Source organism: Stegodyphus dumicola, chromosome 5 (genome assembly GCF_044657685.1).
Source record: "Stegodyphus dumicola isolate Sdum_Otavi_A_Nest chromosome 5, ASM4465768v1".
Taxonomy (NCBI): Eukaryota; Metazoa; Arthropoda; class Arachnida; order Araneae; family Eresidae; genus Stegodyphus; species Stegodyphus dumicola.
Genome location: NC_140772.1, coordinates 128176616 through 128195630, shown reverse-complemented (window position 1 = coordinate 128195630; position 19015 = coordinate 128176616). Strand labels below are relative to the sequence as shown.

Here is a 19015-nt window from a genome sequence, read left to right as displayed (position 1 = left end):
TTAAATAACCTTATAAAATGAAAGCTCTACGAGGTTTTTACTAAAATGGTAGCAGCATTTATACGCCATAAATCTAGAATTGTGAAAATGCATAGTAAAACATAAACAACATACGGTCTGCGAAACAAATGTAAAATAAAATGTAAACAACAACATGCTCTCATGTCCGCAGTTTCAAAGATTTAACGTCATAAGGGCAATAGAAGCTTATTATTGGTCCATTTATGAAATTCCTCCCTCGGTGGCGATACTGATATGCACTTGTGAATTATGCGTACGAGACTAAGTTATCACATTGCTTGGTTTGGAATTCAGCTATTTATTTAAAATTTGGAAAGGGGAGTAGTAACCTTAGGCGATGATTTTGTATAACTCTCTCGATTTCGAGCTAGATCAGACTGTTTTTCATAACTCCTTCCTCCCCCCCCCCAAAAAAAAAAAACTGCAGAATTATTTTTTGTTTTGAAACAAATTACGCCAAATTTAGATTGTCCTTTTTGCCTAGTTTTAAATTTTAAATTAGTACATTCTCTTCTAGTTTGATTAAGTTAACCAACAACCTCTTTCAAAATTTTACGAAGATTTGCTGGAAGAACAAATTTAACGGGGCTTGAATAATTGATAAACATACCTTTTCGCGTGCCCCTCCCCAAAAAAAGCACTTTGTATTTTGAACTTCACATTTTGATGAAGGCTCGTTTTTAAAACGAGTTAATTTTTTGGTACTGCTTAGTAATTTTTATCATCTGGGCCCACCAGCGGCAACGTGGTAAATTCGCTAAACACTGATAGTTCGACCTGGGTTCGATTCTAGGCGAACGGGGAAATGGTTGTATGGGCGTTTTCGTGGTTTTTTTTTTCATGTGTACGTGAATACGAACTTATTTCCTTTAAGAGTCGTTCACGAAGGCAACCCTTTCGTTAGGTAAATAGCCCTCGCCTTCTTTTCCATAATCGAATAAACCAAACAGTCATTTCGATTCTTTTTTTGAATATTTTAAAATTTTGGAGACTAGTAAAAGGCATAATGATCTGGCTCTATGGTATAAAGTGGACTTATTCAACACTCTAGCAGAAATCGGTGAACGGAATGTTAAGTTAACTGCTTCTCTAATGCAAGATTTAAAAAAAAAAAAAAAAAAAAAAAAAAAAAAAAAAAAACGTGAAGATATGGTTTGCAAATCAAAGAAAACATGAAATGGATGTAAAAACGGGGAAGGTAATAATGCTGAGAAAGCACTGAAGGTTTTGTTTACAGAAGTTCCTGCAACAGATGTGAGAGTTTGCCCTTCATTAATATGACAGAAACATTAAGAGAACCGAAAAGAAAATAAACATGGTTTTGCAGCAATACATTGCTGGTTTATCCGATGGAAGAAAACTTTGTTTACAAACGCATTAATAGTGAAGTAAAATGTGCATATTTACCTAATGCAAGAACATAATGAATTGGAAAATGGTCTAAGTTGTCTACAAAGTATTGTCTTGAAAACATTTTTAATACAAACAAAACAGATCAATATTATTCTCCATTTTCCCAACGTACTTAAAACTCAAGTTCGAAAAGACGTAAAATATCGAAAGATCGTATAACCGATTTATGCTGTAGCAACATGTACAGTTATAAAAGAAAATGGTTAGTAATCTGTTAGTTAAAACTGTTAGGAATGAAAAAGCTAATAATCCCCGATGCTGATAAATGAATTTGCGATAACTGAGTATGCTGATAATGAGCCTCGATAAATGAGTTTGTATAATTCAAGGCGTTGATAATGTCAATGATTTTTAATGAATAATACTGGTAATTCGACCAGGGTTCGAGCTCAGACGAAAGGTCTGACTCATGATTGGTTTCCGTGGTTCCTAACACGAATACGAGCCAATTTCATTTAGAAAGTCTTGCGCGAAGGCATACCTCTCCTTAGGCAAATAGCTCTCGGGTGCTTTGCCATATTCAAAATAATCTCATACACATATCTAAATTTACCGGAAAATACCACAACTCTAATTAAAAATGCAATCAATGAATTATTAGGACGATGAAAGAGTATTATTGTCTTAATATGAGTATTAGAGTCCTTTATAACATTGATGATATGGATCTAAGTGCAAATGAATTTGCAAGGAAAATAACCTTTTTGACATGCTGCATTTGCCGAAGCTACTTCGGAACCGCGTATCAGAAAAGATAATAAAGAACGTTTTTAGTATTGAAGCTTTTTAATAACTGATGAATTAGAGGAATCTGAAGAAGAAGAAGCAACGTCTCAAACTAACATGAAGGTGAGTAATTCAGCGCATGGCTGGATATTGAAGAAAAATTCAAGTTGCATCAACGATGATAGAAAATTTCTGCCAGTCGCTTTCTGAAACGAATCCAAGCCCATCATGTGATAAACTGTATGAAGAAGATGAAAGCTGTACACTGCCTATGCTGAAGTGAGGGATGCCTTCTAAGCGTTAGGGTAAGTGTTACAGTCAAATAATTTCCAGAAACATAGGGAACGGTTCGTAAATTAACTTTGTGTAACACTCTCAGACAATTTTCCTAGTAACGATGTTTTTTCTAATTACAATGTTCTGAGGAAAAAAGTAGTATCTGTATGTTTTGTGTTATATTTGTATTAAATTTGTTAAATTCCATTGCTATTTTGAAGGATAAGTTTTCTCATCGTTCACTGTTATCATTAGGTTAATATTATCAAAAATAGCTGTGGACAAATGTAATCATATCAAGCAGCGCATACTGTATTTATTTTTACTTATCCATAGAATAATATTGCATTAAATAGTTAAGTGGTGATATATTTTCACATTAAATTATACTTATGAAAAATCAAAAGATGACATATAATTTGGTTTTAACACTATTAAATCATAATTGAATTCATAAATTCAGATTTACAGGCTAGATTAATTTCAGAATCATTACCTTCTGACAAAAAATGTTGTGGCTTTTTTGGTTACATATATATTTTTTAAGATGTATTCCAGCATCTTTCATTGTTTAATATTCAGGAAAACTGTCAAATATTAGGAAATTTATGCCTTAATAAATCTAGTAGAGTTTCTTAAATACTAATGGTTTCCCAAGATTTTGGTTCGAAAGTGATCGTCTTAGAGAAAATGCTAATCTGTAATGAGGATGATTAATTTGCACAATGGATTTACGCTATTCAAGGCTCTTGGAGTCTGATAATATGCTGAAGTATTTATTAGCGCTTTGTAACTAACCAGTTAACCAGTAAACTAACCAGTTATTATGATTGGGACCTGTAACTTAACTTCTCCTTTCGGTATTCCTCACCAGAATGCAAATAAAATAGCCAGTATTTAAATTGAGGGTTTGGGATTTTAAGTCAGAGCCTGTTTCTGGCTGCCCATGCACACTTGTTTAGTTCTTGTCAGCTATGGTAGCTGTAATAATTCGGCTTTGGTTATAGCGCTGCGACACTTTTATTTTTCATGATCTAGCAGAACTACTGAACCATAATTTAATTGCGCAGATTTTGACTTTTTTTCAACGTTTAACTTGAAGTTGACTATTCTTTTAGTTGCATCACTACAAGTTATGGCTGATATTCCTGTTCTGAATTCTGTTTAAATCAAAATATTATTTAAAATCTTCTTGCGATTTTGTAGTTACATCAGACGTAGTGATAATTAGCTTCACCTCTGTTAGGTATTTTGGACTATTTAACATTTCCAGACGAAGTAAAACCCCATAACTCTTATATTAATAAAAGTGTGAAGTAGAGAATAATAGGTAGGTAAACTTAAAATTTATCCTGCATTAAAATTAAATCGTTACAGTTTAGTTATTTATTATGTTAGTAATTTTTAAATTTATTTTTCCCGTCGACAACTCTGATTCGTTCTATAAAAATGTTAAAACAATTACGTCGTCATCTGGAAGGTAATAAGACGGTTGATTTACTTTATGAAATTCAAATTGTTTTAGGAAAAAGTATGATTAATGAAAAAACAAAAATTAGTTATGTTGACACGCATCAAGAAATAATTTAGCAGTAAAATATGAAGTTATTAAAGAAATACATAATATTATAACAGTTTTTTTATCTTTGTCTAAAAGATCTGTTGTCGTATTTCACTATTTACAGAGTTTCAAAATACAAACTATGAAAGAAATTTTTGTCTTATTGTAACTTTATTCACAATTCATTCCTATAGTTAATTCGTCAGTTGATTAATAATTTCATACACTGCATCTCAAGTTAATATGTTTTTTAACTGACGAAGTCTTGAAAGGATAAAGCTATTATGCAAACACAGGATCTCCATCGTAAATAATCGTAATCAGCGAGCTGTGCAGAAGACTAGTATCATTTGGGTGATCTTCCTAGAGAGAGTTCATTGTTTTATGGAAAACATATAAAACATTATATATTACCTTGTAATCGAGCTAGTTCTTTTTAAAATTATTTCTGAAGACAAACCAAGCTACTCAGTTCTTATTTTAATACCAAAATGAAACGCCTTGCATTCTTCCATTATCTTTACCTCCTTCCACAGCCAACGGCAGCCTAAACCCACATATTACACATGCCCTACTTCTACTGCATTCACGTTGCTCACAATACTAATATTTGTCATCTTTTCTCAATTAGGTGTTGCCGCCTGGGCTGTGAGTGCAGACGTGGTGATGAACTCTGGCAACAACAGAATCAGCAAAACTGATAATAGCTTGTTACAGGTGAGTCAACCTTAATAGTTGTTCATTTTCAGAATGACACCAGCAATAGTAACCTTAATTAAAAGTATGAAACAATTAAAAAAATTAAAATATTTTTCTTCTCGTTTCTTCTTTCTTATTCGTCACTTCTTGGGTCAACTCCCGAGGTCAGATGTAAATGTGTTTGTGCTGATGAATTAATTCCGTGACCAAACGCTTCATGAATAATGAGCAAAGATTCCACCGTTTTACCACTACATTGAGCTTAGATTTATTTGAATTTGTTTATTCATTCGTGCCACGCTTTTTTTTTTTTTTGAATATTTCATAAAATAATTAGCTATCCTTATTACGCAATAATTTTTTCTTCTTGTATTTTAAACAAAATATTTTATACTTTTAGTGTTTTCCACTTTTCAATATTTTTTCCATTTCGGTTTAATATGTTAACAGACCGGAACCGATTTTGTATTTTACACTTTAAGCGCATGGAACCTCCCCATTTTTGCTTCCAAACGTCAGAATACCATTCCTAAATTTATGCAAATAAAATATAATCTTAAATCTTCTATTCGCATTTCGAAAATTATGTATGAATTCAAACTGTCACTTCTTCGCCCACATTATAAGCTAACACGTTCAAACATTTGCTTAAAACTGAGTATAAATTATATCATCTTCATCTGAGAATTTAATATAAGTTATATAATCTTCTATAAATTATATGATCTTCATTTGTTAATTTAATTTGTATTTAAAATTTTTCCACTTTTGATCATAAATTTTGATCTAGAACTGAAACCGCTTGTTAACCTTGCTGCTAAATTCCAAAAACTCACATACGAGTCATCTAGCAGCAACCATTCTGTAATCTTCCCACTGTAAATACTAATCTTGTTAATATTTCTAATAAACTTTCGGAGGATCAGATGAAAGCATTTAAATGCAATGTTAACTTTCCAAAAACATCTAAACCTTCAGCTCCTCAAACCATTGCTCTTATTGAAAAAGCTTTTAAATTCAGTAAAATTTCAGAAACACAGAAAGATACAATGCGCACTTATGTAATTACTGATATTGTTATTTTTAGTAACAAATCGTTCGTTTCGAATCTTAACCAAAAGGAAACGAAAATCTTATGTGAAATCCATTCTAATCCAACACTGTTACTGTCAAAGCTGATTAAGGTGGACAGATCCTTATTATAGACAAACATACATACATTCAGCTAAAGAGGGGTTCGAATCCCGCGAACGGGCTGTCTGCGTGGGTGTTTTCGTGGTTTTCTCCATGTGTAACGTGTATACGAGCCAGTTTCCCTTAGAAAGTCCTCCACGAAGGCATCCCTCCCCTTAGGCAGATAGCCCTAGTGTGCTTTGCCATAATTAAATACACCAGACCACATTCAGCTCAAGGAACTTGTAAATGAATGTCTATACTGCTCAATCCCTTCAACTTACTACCTCACAAAAGTTAAAACAGCCGTTAAATTGTTTCATATACTCCAAAATCAGTTTAAAAAAAATCCCTCATTTCAAATATTACAAACCGTACTACTTATTATGCTCTCCCTGGAATTCCTTTTCGACTTATAGTTTCTAACTTAGTAATAGCATCACATCGGTTGGCCAAATATTTAGTTTCTATATTTTCCCCTTTACTTTTTAACAATATTTAGCTGTAAAAATGTTTTCGAAGTCGTCAATAAATTTAATGATATTTGTAACCAGCGCTCAATTATAGCTTCTATTGATGTTAAATTACTGTTTATTAACATTTTAGTTAATAGAGCACTAACTTATCTTGAAACCAGACTTGGAGAATTCCATTTCACAGGTACTGAAATCGAAGAGTTAATTTCCATCACTTATTTTTTATTTTATTTTATTTTTATTTATTTATTTATTTATTTATTTATTTTTTTGGTGTGTGTGTATGTTAAACATTCTTCATTTCCCAAAACAAATATTATCGCCAAATTGTAGGATTAGCTATGGGTAATCCCTTTAGTCCTGTACTTTCTGTACTATACATGCACTATTTTGAGGTCAAATTATTTGAGAAACTATCTTTTCGTGTCTAGATTTGATACGTCAACGAAACTTTCGCGCCTTTTAATGGTAATAAAGAAGATTTATCACAGATTTTATTTGTTATAAATTCGATTGATGCAGCCATCTAGTTCACTTTTGAAATTGAGTCTGACAAGTAACAAGTCTTACCCTTTCATTCCTCGATATTCTTAGTAATCCGCAACGAATTTGATTTTAGCACTATTGTTTACCGTTAACCTTTTCCTGTTTGTCTGCTTGCTCACAATAAATCATGCCATCTGGTTAAGGAGAAAAAAAAATTGCGCTCTTGAAGTTTGCTGCTTAGAATCTGCTTTTTAGTGAACTCAATAATTTAAACTTAATTATTGCTTAGAACTTAAATGCATGAATTTTTACTTTTATTTTTAAAGTCAAAAATGCATTAGAATTGATATCAAATAAAATAGGAAAAATATTTAAAAAATCTAAACCAAGTTTTTATTTCAATTTTTGAAAAAATATTATTAACTTTTATCAAAAAAATATGATAGGTAAATGTGTAATAAAAATTTTATGTAATGATACATACCTATAAACTTCTTCAATTTTAAAACTTTGAATACATCAAAATAACAACAAACACAAAATCAAAAATTTGTGAACACAAATGATGTCCACACCCTACACATCTACTCACAATAATGACCGTTACACAGTTAGTGGTGCCACCACACTAAAACTTTCAAAACTTAAAACATTATTTAAACTAAAATCATTTCATAAACAGTATGTATCCAGTTGGTTACACTATGCAGGAAGCTAAAATTTGTGTTTTGATTAGATTACATGACTAAATATGAATATGTTGTCAAATGGCAACTACATGCATTGAAAGGTTAAAATCGGTTTGCTACTTACAGAGCATTTACCCCATGGTCATTGATAGAGCCTTTAAAAAATGTTCATCTTGTCATCAAAGAAAACATTCCGCTATTAGAAAGAGCATTAACCTTTTCGTCATTCCGCATCATCCTTCTATCACATACAAAATTATACGTATTCTCCAGAAATTAAACTTTCATTTTTCTCACCTATCAATAAAATCCATTGTTCTATTCTTAAAGATTCCGCCCCTGACTGTTATTCTTGGGAAATTTATAAACTAGTTTGTCAATGTAGTGTGGACAAATTAAAACAATTATCGGACAAATTAAAAGAGCGTTAAAATTTCGCATCAAGAAATGGAAATCCTATGTCCGAAAGAAGAAACAAACAAATCTTCGATATCTAGCTATTCATAGTTGAATATTTAATCACAGTTTTGATTTTGTGTCTGTGAGAATTATCCATAAAATTTCTTCAGTTGTTGAACTGGATTTTTATGAAGTTTTTCACGTTCACCAAAAATTTATTTTTAGTAATTTATGAACTTATATTAAATTTCGTATTTTAAAATGATTTTCCAATTCAGACATTATTCTGAAATAAAGAAATTTGTCACTCTACTCTGAAATAAAGAAAATCTGTCATAATATAGCTATTAAATTCCTAATAAAATTATGAATAACAGTTTATATCTTATTCAAGAATTTTAGCTTTAAATTTTGTTCCAAATTAAGAGTTTCATTTAGGATTACAGAAGATCATTAAATAAAATATTGCAAAATTTAATAATTTTTATATTCAAACATTCTTTTTTTTTCCAGAGTTTTTCAGTAGATAATGATAACCGGAGAGATATATTCAGAGCAAGAGAGGAAAATGAAAGATCTCGACCTCAACATAGACCACTGCCCGAAACATCACCGCCCGTTCGAACATCAACTACTATCAAGACTAGCAGCACTACAACAACTGCTGCTCCTCTGACTTTGTCCCCAAAAGAAGCTACCGACGTTAATGCAATATTGTCGAAATTAATATCTGCTTCGGGAGCTGCTTCAGGGGGAAGTGGACCACGTTTCGTTGTCGTTGCACCTCTACCAGACAATGCCGATGTTCTTCAAGGCCAAGGCTCGCCTTCCTCGGGTATCGCTAGAGTCGATCACACTGGTAAAATCCATTCAACAGATAATAACTGGAGTGTATCTGGTAAAACTTTGCATGAATCAGATCTAGTTGCCTCAGGATCATCACAAAACTATCAGAAAGTGCCTTCTCCTATCCATCGTTCAACAAACAATGCCAATGTTACAGACAGGATAGGCTTCACTAATGGTGAGTCTTCTGCAACACGTAGAATCGGAGATAAAACATTTGTGATCAATACAAATGGTAACAATCATCGCGGTGGAGGTTTTAACAGCCCTCCTTTAGAACTGACAGGATTTGAGCCTTTTGATTCAATGATGCAGTTGGATTCTCTCACCGGCAGTGCATCATCTTCGAAAGTTCTTCATAATCCACCACGGAATTTCAATTTACAGCATAAGCGGGGACCACCACAAGGCATTTATGGTACACGTAATCATCTTAAACCTCTTCAAGACCAACATATTTTCACTCCTCATGGATTAAAAGCCAATCCACCGCCTGGAATGATCGCATCTCACCAGCCTGGAATAGGTCTCAAGCCAATTCAGCAGCAACTTCATCATATGGACAATGCTGGACCTCCATTACGGCCAGAAGAATCTAATAGGTGGGGAACATTAAGTTTTCCTCCAAGCCCACCTTACGTTCATAAACCACCAGAAGGCATATCTCTGAGTATCAGTTCACCCTCAAACAGTGGAACGCACGTGTCGTCTGAGCCTGTGAATGTTATCAAGAGCTTTTTTCTACCATTCTTGCCAAAGCCAAGGCTTAACATGAATGCAAGAGTAGTTTTTGGTGTAGTACTAGATAAAGGAGTAGGTGTAGGAGGTAAAAAAGATGCTGGGCATCATCCATTCCACTGAAAAAGTTTCATAAATTCCAGAAGAAAATTCTGCTTTGTAATTTATGAATATGAAATGATCTTGAATGTGAAATTTAAATGAATATCGCTGAGAAATATTTTTGAGCATTTACTTTAGATATAGAATTATATTTACATAATAGTGCATTTAGTAGACATTTGATATGAAAATTTGTCGAAAAGGGATTACTTGATTATTTAAGCTACATCTAAATGTTCTATAATCAGCGTTTCTCAAACATTTTTTCTCCACTTTTATAAATTAGAATGTTCAGCGGACCACTTAACTCTTGTCTCTTTCGAAAACAATTTTTTTAGGTTATGTTACTACCAGCATACTTCTATTTTTTAAGTAAAATTAATTAAAATTCATTTAATTTTATATCAGTATTAAGTAATTAAGTTAATAGAAAAATTCGTATTCGTTTTTACTAATTCAAGATATATTTATTTTATTAACTAAAAACTAAATAAATGTTGGTACTCATATTAGTGAGATGGATGGGTCTGCCTTAGTGTTCTATCTTTATTTGTATGACTGTAAGCTTTTAGTCAGATCGGCACATACATCAAGTCAATTTCGGTACTTTCTTTTTACTTGAGTTGGTGATGAAAACAATTTTTTTACGCAAATACATAGAAAAAAGCTGAATTAAAATTGTTAAACACTATTGCACAGTTCGTTCAGAGCCGTAAGTACGGTTTTCAGCGCCCGAGGCAATTGAAGATTTCGCGCCCACCTCCTATTTACCAAGAATGGAAAACATTTCATTCTAAAATTTCTTAGCATCAATTTGGCGTCCCCTGGATGCTGCGCTCGGGGACAAATGTCTCTTTTTGCTCCTCCCTAGCTACGCCTCTGAGTTCGTTATGCACCGTTTTCTATACTTAACATATCAACGCAACAGAGTTGGAGATTTTTTACAGATGAAAATGTAAAAGCTAGTTATCGGGTGCAAGTTGGTAGTTTTCACGCCTTTTCTTAGATTCCCAAACTATCGATATTTATCTGAAGTCGATAAACATTATCAGCATATGAAAAGAAAACGTGCTTTAGCAATTTAAAATACAAATTTGAATTATTGAATAAGGATTGTATGATGCATTAAAAAATAAAACAATGATATTCATTTTCAAATTTTTTTATATTTTTTTTTTTTTTTTTTTTTTGCGTTGTTCTTCTCTGGAAGAACACAACGATTTGTTTTCGCTTTAAAAGCATCAGAGAATTGCGGAAAATCGGCTTCGTGCAGTCCTCAGCAACAACAGTTATCTAAGAAACCCATTTCCTCGTTGTTCCCTTCAGCACATTTTCTATATTCCTGCAAAAATTTTACACACATACACACACACACACACACACACACATATATATATAACGAATATTCACGAAAATGACGGTGTTGTTTGATTGAAACGATTGTTATGAGCTTGGTTTTCGGGAGAATGGTTATACGCATGGTTATCAGAGTTCGGCATATTCTGAAAAATCTAACTTTTACTAATGTGGTACTTTGATATATAAGTAACCGTTTTTATTGGCAATGCGTCTAGTAGCGCCGGATGTTGGAAAAAAGATGGCGAGAAGCACCACAATCATAGTATCTTAAAACACTATTTTGTTGCAAAGACTAGAATTAGAAGTCGTACTTACGTAGAGTAATCGGTAATAAATTTCAGAAAATGTCAGTCTTGTTAGGGTAAGTAAGAAGCCATTGCTATGTGCAATCTCCTAACTGCGAGATTTTCAACTGTAGAGCGATATACACTGTTAATTTAAATTTTACTTTTTGTCTTTTTTGGAAATCTGGAAGGCCCACAAGGGTAAGCTTTGAAGATCAGTTGTGGTTCGCGGACCACAGTTTGAGAAACGCTGCCCTAAATAAACATGAAATAAAGAGTCAAATAAACATAAAACGATAATCTGTAAGTTATATTATATTTGAAATAATTCATAAGAAACGAGTAGTGAATGTAGAAATGTTGGTGTCAAAATATACATTATTCTCAATCCTTATTTATTTGCATGAGAATTTATTTGATGCCAGATTTTTGAACAAAATTTTCGCATAATAAATGCGGCCAATAACAATATTCTTGGTTTGTTATAAGCTGAAATAAAATTCCATCGGAGTGAAACACAGACAGTCCCAAAAGCTGTGAACATAAACAAACCATAATTGATTAAGTTAGAAGCTAAATGAATCACTCTAAATGAAACAGTGATCTAACTAGGTTTATTAGCCTTTATTGACTATTCTAATTAAATATTATTCCGTTTATGTATGTTATCTCTTGCGTAATTTGATTGAAAATTTGTCAGATTGCACAATTACCATCCATCTACTGTATTTTTCTATTAAATTGACTCTCGGTTCCAATCAAAGCAAATGGAATTTTATTTCGCCACTTTAAAAATCAATGTGTAGTTATTAATCTTTTGCCAAATTAGTAGAGGAATATCTAGTTTTTTTTTTTTTTTTTTTTTTTGTTTTGTTAAATATTTTGTAAATATACTTTTGTTTAATAATGTCTTTTCTCCTTAGCGTACTTATTTAAAAAAAAATGGTGAAACTGAGATTTTTGGTAAGAAAATATAAACTAAGTTTTTTTAGTTTGATTTGTCCTAGTTAATGTTATTTTAAAAAATCAATTTGTTTTCCTGTTTAAAGAATCGTTAGATTTATTTTTTACGTCCCCACTCTTGGTTTCTTTTTACATTCAGGCAAATGACTGACAAAAATGACATTATTGTCTCTTAAATATCAAGAGATATGAGAATATTTTGTTATTAATACTAACTTACTCAACTGCATTTTAATAATTTAGTATTAAAAGTGTTTTTTCTAGTGATATCATAGCATGTTCCTGTTTTAAGAGCGAATCAGTCCATCTGCTTGGCATTCTTTTAATTGCTTTCTTAGATTGTTCCCGTTCACTTTAATTTCGTGCAGGACACGAAACTGAAAGCAAAAAAAAAAAACTTTTCATCTTTTTAGATATCCATTTTCGGGGAAACAATTTGCAGTTCTTTTTTATTTATAAAAAAGTTTAAAGATAAATTTTTATTCATTTTACTGAAAGGATTTTTAAATGATCGCCTATATTTTCCTCACATTTCTTTAAAAACTTAATCTAATCTTTTGAATGTGTAACAGTTTTGAACCAGTCAGTTCCAGAACATTGTATGTTTTGGTGAATCTTCATGTTTGTTAAAATAAAAATGGATTTTATAAATATATGTAATGGGACATAAAACTTAAATTATTTTATATGTATTGTGATTAAGGTTTTTGTGAATGTCCAATAATTGTTATTATATTAAATTAATAAATTTATTTTATTAAATTCAAAATGAGTTTGTTTTCATTACTTCTGAATAATTGTGTAAAAAACAGAGACTAACATTTTTACCTTTACGTGCATTTAAACTTGTCATGAAGATTACTTTATTAAAATATGTTTCCTCTCAAAATGACCAATATTTTAAAGTTATAAATTAAATTTAACATTACTTATTAGTTATAAACATTGTTACACAGAAGCTATTAAAACTAAAAGGATGCAGGCATTTCTAAAAAAAAATATGCACAACTACCTTTAAAATTTAACTTTTCTCCCCCTTACACTTTCTATAAAATTTAACTTCTTATTTCAATGTAAGACTAATTAGAATTGATTATTATGCAAATAATTCCCATTTCCCCCCTTTATTTGCATAATATTTTAAGCAAACTTCCAAATGAGAAAAATGGAAGATAAGATGCATTTACTCATTTCTTAAAAACATCAGTAATTAAAATAAAAGGTCGTAACGATATTGAAAATTTCCTTTTCTGATAAAATTTCAGATTTATCAAAAAATACTCAGAATTAATTTGTCACTTTTAATTAAAAAAATATTATGTAGGATTCAGATGAGGAGCACTGGGAGACTCTTCTTCACAAAATGACAAAATTTCATGTTTCTGTAGCGAAGGCTGTATTGTTGGTTCGAATTTCACATGCATGTTTGTATTTATGGTTAAGAGCGTCTTGCGAAAACGGTATTTGAATTGTTGGTGCTGCTACGTGAAACCATGCTACTGCATTTTCTCTTTTGTAGGGAGGTTTGTAATTTACGAAACATTTATTTCTTTAATTTTCAAAAAATGTATTTGGCTGTCATGAACTATGGATACTGAATCATCAAATATAGAAAGCTAGGATATTTATGATTCTCGCATTAAGCATGTTAAATATGGCAAACCAGAAATCCTTTATCATTAAGATTAACGTTTTATTGTTTGTTATTAGATCATAGATTAACCCCTTTGTCACTAGACTATGTGAACATCTTTTGGTATATTTTTTATCAAAACTCGGATAGTGTATTAAGCAAAGTTGCTTATCTATGCTCACGTCCTGATGTCCATGATCAATGACAGATGTATTTTTCTCCAACTAATTCTTTGTGAGTATTCTTATAAAGCATTTTCTCTCTCCTTTCCACATGCCTTCGTGTTGTAATTGGAAGCATACTCGTCGCGTATTCGAGAGGTCCGAATTCGAGTCCCGTCGAGGACATTGCACATTTTTTATGCCTGCTGCTTCAAGAAAACCTAATGGCTCTACAAGTGGGGCCTAAACTAAAAGGTAGTGGATAACAATTCGTCACCTTTAACATTTAGATTTGGATAGGATTGGGCGAATGGGTCCCCTAATCCCCAATCACCCCTACACCAGAGTATATATTTTCTATCTCCTTTCCAGGTGCTTTTGTGGTGTAATGGGAAGCATACGCGACGCCTATTCGAGTGATCCAGGGTTGAGTGCCGTCAAGAGCACTCTACAATTCTCACGTCTGGTGCACCAAAAAATCCTGATGACTCTACACTGTTTAAAAAAAAATGAACTCAGAGGTAAAAGACGGATGAATAGGTACATAGGCCTAAGCCGGCAACCCTTGCCCCCATCGTATTTTAAATAAACGCTGAAGAATTTTAATGCTTTTCACCAACTGTCTTCATTAAATGTTGAAGAGAATAATACCTCCATCTTATTTAAATTTATTAAAGAAACTCGTGAATATTTTATTAACTTTTGAAAAAGCTTTGATTGTATCTGTATTGAGTTCTAAGTAACATGCACTCGTTAAAGTGCACTATTCATAATTTAGGCCATCCACTAAATTACGGATGCATTTAAACCTCTCATGAAGATGACTTAATTAAGATATGCACCCTCTTAAAATGACCAATATTTTAAAGATCGTAACTATATTAAAGTCCTGAGCATGATGAACTGATATTCGTCTTCTGTAAAGAAGATCTACTTCTTAAGACTATTCTTATTTGATGAAACTTCTATCTCTTTGATGATATAAGAGAGAAACTTAACTGACTGCCAATCGTTCAACTTTCACGAAAAATCAAAATATCCGGAATCATGAATAGTACTTTGATGAAGCTTCCAGAAGATTCCACAATAATTATGTTTCGTATTTATGAGAAACAAACTATAAGTGAAACCTCACTGCAATAAATTTTAACATTAAAAACTATTAGTCGATTAACATTTATTATATACTAGCACTTTATCATAAATTATTATAAACGCGGTTCCAAAGGGGTGTTTTTTTAACATTTTATCTGTTACCTTTATTTATTAAATATCACGTTCTTTGCACTTAAACCATAAAATTGAGTTCAAGAGCAATATCGCAAAATAGTTTTAAATTGAGCATATCCTTTAGAATTTCAGATACGGAGTCTCGCGGGCTGTAGATAAAAGTGTTTTTTCTGTATAACGCTGCCATTGAAATCCTTGAGTTTGTAAATCAAAAATTAGTTTAAGTTTTACAAAATATGAAATCGACAATAAAACAAATTTCAAATTTGGGCTTACACATGCCGTATTCGCAGCAGGATTACGTCATTCAAAATTCGATGGCTCTATGTACCGTTGTTTTATCAAAATGCAAAAAATATGCATACATTTATGCAGATTTATCATTATTTAATTTCTTCAAATATAATGCAGGACTCTAACATTTGGCGGCAACAGTTTGGAAAGTGAAACGGACATTTATAGTGAACCAACGCAAAATCGCAAGCCTTCTTTTTGTAAACGGCCAGTATCCAAGAGAAACATTAAATTTAAAAACTGCACAGAATTATCACCCTCGTGTTTCCAAGTGGCAACCGTGCTGATTTTTAACAGTCAGCAGTCCATAATATAATTGAATGAAAAACTGTTGCCAAAAACCACATTTCTAAAAGAATGAAACTATTCAAAAGGATGCGATAAAATTGAAAAGATAAAATAGAAAAAAAAAAATCTGACTCGAATTTTGAAAAAATCGCTTCGAGGTGCACTGGCTCTTGTTTAGATACACCTATATACCAACTTTCGTAGCCCTGGGTCTATTAGCTTACGCGCAGCGCGAACGAAAAGGCATACAGACTATTTCTTTTATTATATTAGATCATCCGAAAAGTTCTACGGTTATTTTATGATAAATACTTAAGAAGCAGACTTACATTGAATCACATAAACACCATTTTATTTTAATTAACTTTTTGCCATTTCTCAGGTAGCTGGAAAGTCGCTTTTTTAAAAACGTCATTAGGGTTTATTAGTAAGGAAGTTATCGATATGCTGTTTGACAGTCTCCAAAGAAGTGGACTCCAGGTTATTCAGAGAATTTTGTAGTGACCGGAAGAGATGAAAATCCAAGATGCCAAGGTTTAATGAATTTGGAAGGGCAAAAAAATGACACAAAAAATCTCAGCCGTACTCGAGAATTTTTTTTTTTTTTTTTTTTTTTTTTTTTTTATGGCACTCACTGAAAAATGGGCTTGAGCATTGTCATGAAAGAAGACGACACTTGAAACTAGTCATTTCTGGGCGCTTTGCTGCAATTTCTTCTTTCGAAATACTCTTCGAAAATATTCTTCCAAAGCTAATTTTTTGAAAAGAGTATTTTTTGAATTTATTGTCAGAATTTTTGGCAACAATTCATAGTATACAACTTCTTTGTAGTCCCACCATACATAAAACATCTGATTCTTCTGAAAGACCGTACATAAAACATTGATTCACCGTACATAAACATCCAATTTTGGGGGATGCAGCCAACCTCTCAGTGTTACTAAAGGAGATTCATTTGGCTTACACCACGATCTTTTCCTTTTAATCAACACCTTATTTCCAGCAATGAGCTGTTTAAAAAAAAAAAAGGAGTTTATCTCTTTTCAGCAAAGAATCCCGTGCCAAACGTCGAGCAGACATATTAGCTCTGGCAAAATATGGGATACCCATACATCTTACTGAATACCCAATCTTCTCCAAATAACCATGTATTGTATGTTTTGGAATAATTAGTCTGTATGATGGTTTCTGAACTATATAATGGGGATTTTCAGCAAATTGCTTCTTTTAATATGTTTTTGTTTACAGAGGATTGTCGTACAGAGCAGTCATCATCTTGGGGACTACAGTTTCCTCCCTTAAACTTCTCAAACCATTTTCAAATTGCGCCATGAGAAACAGCACTTTTTACATATGTAGTATAAATTTTACGAGCAGTCTGACTAGCGCATTTTTCTTTTTCTTTCTTTAAAAAAAAAGATCATAATATGAGGAAAATTAACTTTTGACTTCTACATTCTTAGCATCGCACTGAAACAAAATTATAACAAAACTCATGCTACAATTACGCAACATAAGCAGAAAAGACCATATCTAAACCTCAGCATTCATAATGGTTATTTCGTATCAGCAGTAACTTAATAATTAGAAGAAAAGGCACTTCCATTTGTAAAAGTGGAGAACCTTTGAAATGATCCAACACATCATAAATAATTAATAATATCTAAGAACATCATTTGGAAAGAATTTCTGTTAAAGCGTTTCAATAAAAAGAATTTTAATAAAAATTATTAATAATGCAAGTTGCTAACTAAGGAGTGAAGAATAATTAAGTTTACCTCCGGAGTAGGAAACATGAAAATTCAATAGGGTCCTTCCCGACATTTGAACTTGGAATCTTCTCATTGCTAGTCGGAATATCCCTCGAAGAAACATCGTAAGGAAAGAGAAAATTACTTACATTCTCCTTCACTTAAAAGGGCAACTGGTGAGAAGGGGACCCAATCGCCAAATCCAGATGTTGAAGAATTAATCTCATTTTAGTTTGGACGCCACTTGTAGAGCCAGTACATTTATTTCAGAGAAAAAGAATGTAAAAAATTGGCATTGCCCTAGTCGGAATTCGAACTCTGGACTTCCCGATTGCTAGTTGGATGTTCTACCAATTACACCACAAAGGCATATGGTAAGATATCAGAAAATCCCTTGCAAGTTTCAAGTGTGACAATAATGCAATTATTTTAAGTATTTACTAGTAAAACATAGAAGGGTTCAGGCTTTCATGCAAATTAACACTAGAAAGACTGAAACTTAGTTTATACCTATATTGCCCCAAAGCAGTCAAAATGACTGCACTGTGAAAGAATAACTAACGTGTAAAGGAATTTGTTAAAGTTAATTTTTAATATTTTTTATATTATTTACTTATTAGTAAGTATTAACAATAAAAAGAATATGCATTATTTGTAAATTTTAAGTAAATGAAAGGGAAAATCTTTTTATGTATACATCTTCCGTAAACATACTTTTGATATTTTTCACATATATTATTTGTTTTTTTGTTGTGGCAAAGTCGTACTTGACCAGTTTTGCGTCTGTTAGAATGGGTTGCATTTCATGATGTTGCAGTTGATCTTGGCGGGTCTTCATGTTCTGATGAATTTTTCTGTCTTGCAGCTCTGTAATCGGTGGAAAGCCGTTCTGCTAATTGAAACAAGAACTGTTTTCTTTGGATTTGTATTCCTGTCGTTTCTTTGTAAAGGATCCAAGCATTATAGCAGCCACAATTGCAACTTATCATGTATATGCCCAAATCGACAATTTGCCATCAACTTATATGTTATCATGTGACGGTAATGAATATATATATATATATATATATAAAAACTGTTATTCCAATCCATAGCCGAACTGGTCATATAAGAAATGTACTCAATTCAATAATAAAAGTCATTTGATTATTTAAAATTTTCCAAGTAGTCAAAATAACTGCTTTTGGGCAATACAGATATAACATATATATATATACGCATATATATATATATAATTTATTTACTGAAGAATATTGATTATATTATCTCCCAAGATTAATTTTAGTAGAATTATCTTAAAAGAGTGAATCCATACTCAGAAACTTCAATTTCGAAAAATGTTAAAAATGTTTAACGGGGACTTGAACTAAATCATGAATAACAAAATTTCAATTGTAAAAAGAAATAAATTTCAATTGTAAAAAAAATAAATTAAAAGCAAGTAATT

The 19015-nt window shown here is 32.0% G+C and overlaps 1 protein-coding gene across 1 annotated transcript in view; it reads left to right on the top strand.

Annotated features, from left to right (window-relative positions):
* Positions 1 to 11848, top strand: part of LOC118195448 (uncharacterized) — a 61445-nt gene extending 49597 nt beyond the window's left edge. Inside the window, exons 3-4 of the mRNA XM_035366770.2 lie at positions 4629 to 4714; positions 8433 to 11848. Of these exons, the coding sequence (XP_035222661.1) occupies positions 4629 to 4714; positions 8433 to 9626 (1280 nt within the window). The 3' untranslated portion in view covers positions 9627 to 11848. The remainder of the gene's footprint in view (positions 1 to 4628; positions 4715 to 8432) is intronic.
* The last annotated feature ends 7167 nt before the right edge of the window (positions 11849 to 19015 follow it).